The 6,726-nt window shown below is 38.1% G+C and overlaps 1 protein-coding gene across 1 annotated transcript; it reads left to right on the top strand.

Annotated features, from left to right (window-relative positions):
- Positions 1–1,841: 1,841 nt before the first annotated feature.
- Positions 1,842–4,394, top strand: LOC107932635 (uncharacterized). The gene has a single exon (XM_041082594.1). It carries the CDS (start codon positions 2,308–2,310, stop codon positions 4,213–4,215), a length of 1,908 nt encoding a protein of 635 aa, XP_040938528.1. The 5' UTR covers positions 1,842–2,307; the 3' UTR covers positions 4,216–4,394.
- The last annotated feature ends 2,332 nt before the right edge of the window (positions 4,395–6,726 follow it).

The following is a 6,726-nucleotide window of genomic DNA, read 5'->3' as shown; positions in this document are numbered from 1 at the left end:
TCTAATAGCGATATGTGGACAATCAACGGTGGTCAATGTCGGTCAACATATAATTAGACCCAATACATGAAAAGTCCAACCAAGCTTTGTAGAACACAAGGGGCGGCAAACCCTAGTAATCCATAGAGCATGTAGTTCCCGCTTACCTCTTCTACTTAGAATAGAAATTGTATTTTCTATTAAAATATTTTATTATTTAATTAGATTTTATTTGAATAGAACTCTTATATTTATTCTCTATAAATAGGTATTATGTGTTGAATTATTACACACATTATTTACTTCATCATTTCGTCAAAAAAATCATGGAAATTTATTTTACAAAATAAATGCTATTTTTTAGGAAAAACACATAGTTACGGGTCAAATAGAGAATTAGCTTTACTACTGAAAGTCAATAAAAATTTTCATTTTGTGCAATTGATTCGTCTTTCTTTGAGGCCACACTCAAAGCAATATGTGGTTCGAGAATAGCAGAGAAGGTCGCTCAATAGAAAATTGAGATCCACTTAACCTCATTGTATAAAACACAAATATAAATTTAAATAAAGTTTATTGCTATAAATATCAAAATGGCTCGGTTTTAAAGAAAATTTTCAAACTTCCGTTGTGCCTAAAAATATTGTTTCCTAAACTTATTTTCCCAACAATACTTGGTTTTTATCCTAAGTTTTTAGAGGGAAAACTTAGAAAGTGAGAATTCTAATATAATAAATATTAAAGCTTGTAATCACTTGTATGTGGTGTTAAAATAACGTATTATATTTTTAAGCAAGACCCCACAAACGTCGAAAATGAACTACGTAAACATGTATGTTCTTCATTGTTACACATCAATTCGTGAAACAATTGACACTAATTGAATTTGTTTGCAAGTAGAGTTTTTATTCTACTTTTAGGCCATCTAAATAAAAGAAAACACAAGATCTATATGGTCCAAGATGCCCATCGAATTAACAAGTTACGACTAGCAGCAAATGAGGATGCAAACCGTAGCTCTCTAAACATAGTGGTACAACAAGCAAGACCTATTGTAGTCCTGCCAAGCCTGCACCTGCGCTTGCCAAGGATTGTTGGGTAAGGACAATGGGAATGATCTAATCCCCATGTACTCTTAGGCTTGAAGCTACCCTTAAAATAAGAAAGTATTTTCTCTATTTAGAATCTTCATCATTATTTTCTAGTTGCTACTGTCCATCGCTGTTTTTTTAGCTTTCCTCTAATTATTTCAGGGAATCCTCACTAACTTAAGTTCTCTAAATGCTAATTTTGATGCCTTTAAATTAGCCTTTCTCTTACAAATCCTTTGAAAACCTAGCCCAAGTCTCAAATGTTAAACATATCGTGAACAACCTTATTTCATCTCCAAAATGGCCAAACATTTTACTACTTTTAAACTCAAATAATTTTTTTTTATATCTTAGTTAGTTTGTTTAAATTTAGTTATGATTATAATTATTCCGATATATTAATTGAAATTGTAATACCTTTTAAAAAATTTTAAGATAATTTTAAAATATATTTTTTATTGGGATGAATTTGAGTCAAATTTAAGAGACTTAATTAGAAAATTTGAGGTGAAGAGAATTTTGAAATGACGTAGAAAATGAGTTATAAGTCTCACTTATGCGTTCATTCATGACTTTCTCCAACAAGAGGTGCATATTCCTTCATTACAGTACACACGAGATGCGGAGGGAAACAACTTTGAATTGATTTCCACATTCCTTGGTAATGGTAATTTTAATTTCCACAGCTTTGCGTCGAGCGTGAGTGTCACGGAGAAGAAAACGCGCTTGGACTTGTTTATTTTAATTCATGAACCAACCAATTGATTTACTATATATAACGCAAGAAAAACGGTGGTTTTACGTTTGGACATCAAGGTTGGAGAAAATCTCGTTTCACCATTACAAAATCTTTCTGTCTCCCCCCTCTCCCACTTTGCATACACCGGCGGCGCCACCTCTCCATCGCGGCCACCGCCCCTGCCACTATGCAATTCAATTATTATGAAAAGATCCTTTTCCTTTACCGAAACTAGTTTTTTCTGGTCCGATATTTCTTTTTCCAGCTCCAATAATACACAAAAAAACATCAATACAAACCCCGTTTATAGAATTTTCCATCTTTCTTTGCATTCCTTCGAACCTTGCCCTTTTTACAAGGAAAGTTGGGAACAAAACATTCACCGTTTTGTCGTTACCCTTGTCCTTGTGTTTTATCTTCCTGGGAAAAGGATCCTGGTCATAATTTGATATATTGTGATTTGAAAGGCCCTTGCTTGTTTCCAAGTCCGCTTAGGGCATGGAGGACATTGTGAAACAGATCTTGGCAAGGCCAATACAAGTGGCAGACCTTATAGTCAAGGCCGCAGATGAAGCACAATCTTTCAAACAAGATTGCCTAGAGCTTAAAACCAAGGCCGAGAAGATATCAGCGCTCCTCCGTCAAGCTGCTCGTGCCAGCAACGAACTTTACGAACGCCCGACACGCAGGATTGTGGACGACACCGAACAGGTCCTGGAGAAGGCCCTAGCTCTTGTCCTCAAGTGCGGGGCAACCGGTTTCATAAAGCGAGTTTTCACCATTATCCCTGCGGGAGCCTTTAGGAAATTAGCGATACAACTCGAGAATTCTATAGGAGACGTTTCGTGGCTGTTGCGCGTGTCATCCTCGGATGGTGAACATGATGATGAATATCTCGGGCTTCCTCCTATCGCAGCCAACGAACCAATATTGTGCCTTATATGGGAACAGATTGCCATTCTTTATAAAGGTACAGTAGAAGAACGATCTGATGCTTCTGCTTCCTTGGTTTCCTTGGCTCGGGACAATGATCGATACGGTAAGCTGATCGTAGAGGAAGGAGGGATCCCTCCTTTATTGAAGTTGTTGAAGGAAGCGAAGCCAGAAGGTCAGGAGAACGCAGCAAGGGCGATTGGGTTGCTGGGACTTGATCCGGAATGCGTGGAACAGATTGTGAATGCTGGTGCTGGCTCGTTGTTTGCGAAAATCCTCAAAGAAGGTGACATGAAGGTTCAATCCTTGGTGGCTTGGGCTGTATCAGAATTAGCAGCGCATTACCCCAAATGCCAAGACCATTTTGCACAGAACAATATAATCCGGTTTCTCGTGAGCCATCTCGCCTTTGAGACCGTTCAAGAACACAGTAAGTATTCCATTACTAGTAAGCAAGCCATGTCTGGTAATCCGGGTGGTGCGGAACCTAACCAGATGCACAATGTGGTTGTTAACTCTATGGCTATGAGAAGCCAGGTTCCTGAAGGTCCTAAGCTAAATAAACCACACAGTTCGTCAGGAAGTCACCACCTCCCTCCCAAAGGCAACCTACAACCCGCCAAGTCAAACCAGCATCACCATCACCATCACCATCCACAAGGACACCATGTTTCATTATCTGGAACTAGCATCAAGGGAAGGGAATTTGAGGACCCAGCCACCAAAGCACAAATGAAGGCGATGGCGGCTAGAGCTCTGTGGCAGCTTTGCGTGGGAAATCTTGGTATATGCCGAACCATTACGGAATCAAGAGCTCTATTGTGCTTTGCAATTCTATTAGAGAAGGGCTCCGAAGATGTACGGTCGTATTCATCCATGGCATTGATGGAAATCACGGCTGTAGCAGAGCAAAATGCTGACCTGAGACGCTCTTCATTCAAGCCTACAGCCCCTGCTGCCAAAGCTGTTGTGGACCAGATGCTCAAAGTCATACAGAAGGCAGAAGACACAGATCTCCTAGTGCCTTGCATCAAATCGATTGGAAACCTGGCCAGGACTTTCCGAGCAACCGAAACCAGGATGATTGAGCCATTGGTGAAACTGCTTGATGAAAGGGAAGCGGATATTACCGTGGAGGCTGCCATTGCACTTAACAAGTTCGCCACACCTGACAATTACCTCCATGCTATTCATTCAAAAGCCATCATCAGTGCGGGAGGCGCCAAGCATCTAATTCAACTAGTTTACTTCGGAGAACAAATGGTTCAGTTTCCTTCTTTGACCCTGCTGTGTTACCTCACCTATAATGTTCCTGACAGTGACAGCCTTGCAAAAGAAGAGGTTCTTATAGTTCTGGAGTGGGCATCAAAGCAAGCTCATCTAATGGGAGATCCTAATATTGCTGAACTATTGCCAGAAGCCAAAAGTAGATTGGAACTCTATCAAACTAGGGGTTCAAGAGGAGTCCATTAACTTGAATTTTTAATCATTTCGTGCATCATTTTCTGAAATAGTTCAGTTTTTGTAAAGTTTTATTCCACCGCCATGAACTGTACATACATTAGCATTGATGTCAACATTGTTATGGGCTTATGGTAGTTCTATAGGAGAGACTTACTATCGCTCTTAGGCAATAAAGATTATGCTTCTTACGTTAACCTTATTCTTTCACTTTTCTCCCTTCTTACTCTTGTTATCTTGCATACATATATCATCAATCTCTGCCCTACACATTTCCGTATGTAATCTCAGTCTAAATTTCGTTATTTCATGTTACTATTGTGTGTGTGTACCGGCTACATTCAAATTGCATGAACCAACTCACCTAATTCTAGAGGAAATTTGGATTTCGTTTGTTTCTTCACTTTAAACCGGTTGGGTTATGCTAGGTTCCATTTTAAAGAACAGAGGATGTTAGCCAAATACTGTCCATTATCGCTTTAATTTCTGAATAAAAACAATAGTCGCTTTAACTCAGTTGCTCATGCAATATGTAATGGATCCAAAGTCCCCTGCTTTCAGCTTTTTGAATTCTGGTTTTTGATTTGACATATGAAGCTGGCTTCACTCTGGGTCTCTTTTTTTTTTTTTCCTCTTGTAAGTTGATCAATAGGATAGCTGTGAGGAACAAAAATCTCCTGCCCCTTTTGCATGCGTGCCCCTTCAGTGTAAGATTGAGAAAATCCCATTCTCTCGACAAACACGCAACCAAAATTGAACTGTTTACTTCTATAAAATCAACTGTCAAGAAAAGTATAGCCTAGTAAGAATTCTTTTCCATTCTTTTGAACGTAAAATTGAAGTCTTTTATTGCTGAGACTTTCTACAATAATTATTTTCTATATAGTACAATTAAGCATGAACATGACTTCGGAGGAAGATAAATACTTTTACATAACAAAAATATATTGCAACTCGATGCTGGATTTTTTTCAATGAAAACCATATCCGAGAGAAGCTTAATATAATCAGAAAAATCTTTCTTAATTCCAAGAGAAATACCTAGACGTGATCAAGTGGCCACACAAAGAAAGCTTCCAACAAGTATTGCTTGCCGATTGAAATCCCAAATGCAGCAAAACATATATTTGAAGTGTTAAATCCTATGGCTAAGGTAGCAGACTTGAGTCATTGTGAAATTATATATAGCCAATTGGAGGTGAAGACCTCGGAGCTTGTAGATCATAGTTCATATATATACACACAGACATAACATAGTTAGTATTTCCCAATAAAGATGAAACTGTGAAGTCTTCAAAGTTGAGGCTGCAATATTAATGATCCTAATTGATTATTGAAATAAAGAGAACTAGAGAAGTCAATATAATGTATAAAGTAATAAAACAACCGTGTATATTGTGTTATTATTTGTTGGTATTGAAAATGAATTGCAATAGGCATCGCTATCTATTTGCCAGCAATATATATATAAATGTCGACTATTTTTATGAGAGATAGACAAATAAGAAAATAAATGTTGGAGGAAAATCTACCAAATGGTGGTAGCAAAGGCAATGTATAAAAGAATCAACTAGTCAAGGGAAAGGCCATAACCATCATGGTCTCATCTCCTTATGTGGTTTGTATTTGAAGATATCCACTGCTGCAGAGTAACACTTTAAGAACTAGCTTAAATCAGCTGAACTATCATGCACCCTACAAGCAGAGAAAAGGGGAAGGGAGGAAGAGTTTCAGATTGCCCATAATCTATTAAATTTGTAAATTGAATGAGTTGATGCTTTAATGCACTTGGTATAGTTCTAAAAATATATCCACAAATCAAATATAGAAAGAGTCAAAACTAAGCTTATATTGACGGTAGATACTGAGCTTTCTTCATAGCTATAGCAGAGAATTCCATCCAAATCCAAATTCGCCATTGTTTCTCCTCCGACAGTAAACAGCAAAAGCCATTTTATTGCCCAATAAAGAACAGCGGCTGCAATCATTATCTTGATATTCTAGCAAATAGAAGAAGTGGGAGCAAAGATGGAGAAATTGCAGCCATGGGCTTGTTTAGCGACATGCAGCTTCAGTTTGAGACAAAAGTAGAGCTGATGAGTGAAGTGGGAGAGGAGAGCTATTGGCAAACACTCTTAGAACCTGAAAGGTGAAAAGAGTGAAGGACCAAAGGCAGAACAGGTAGAATTTTTTATCTAGCAATTTGCAAATTTTGACTCTTCACATTCGTTTGATTTTATTCACCGTCTTGCTTTCAGATCTTCAGATTCTCTTCTTCTTCTTCTTCCTCTCCTTTTTTTTTTTTTTTAATTGAGCGTTTTTGACTTTTTGTTTGGTTTAGCGTGGCTAGAGGCAATAATGGTACGTGCCGGGCCTCAACGAATGATAGGTTTGGGTCCGACTCAGCTTGGCCCAAAAAATGGGTTTGAATTTTTATATTTAACCCGGTTTACATATATCGAGTCTGGACTCGGCCCGCATTAAATTTCAACATTTACCAGTAATACAAATCTACCTAATGTT

The sequence above is a fragment of the Gossypium hirsutum genome, chromosome A12, assembly GCF_007990345.1.
Source record: "Gossypium hirsutum isolate 1008001.06 chromosome A12, Gossypium_hirsutum_v2.1, whole genome shotgun sequence".
Taxonomy (NCBI): domain Eukaryota; kingdom Viridiplantae; phylum Streptophyta; class Magnoliopsida; order Malvales; family Malvaceae; genus Gossypium; species Gossypium hirsutum.
This window is presented reverse-complemented; position numbering and strand designations above follow the sequence as displayed.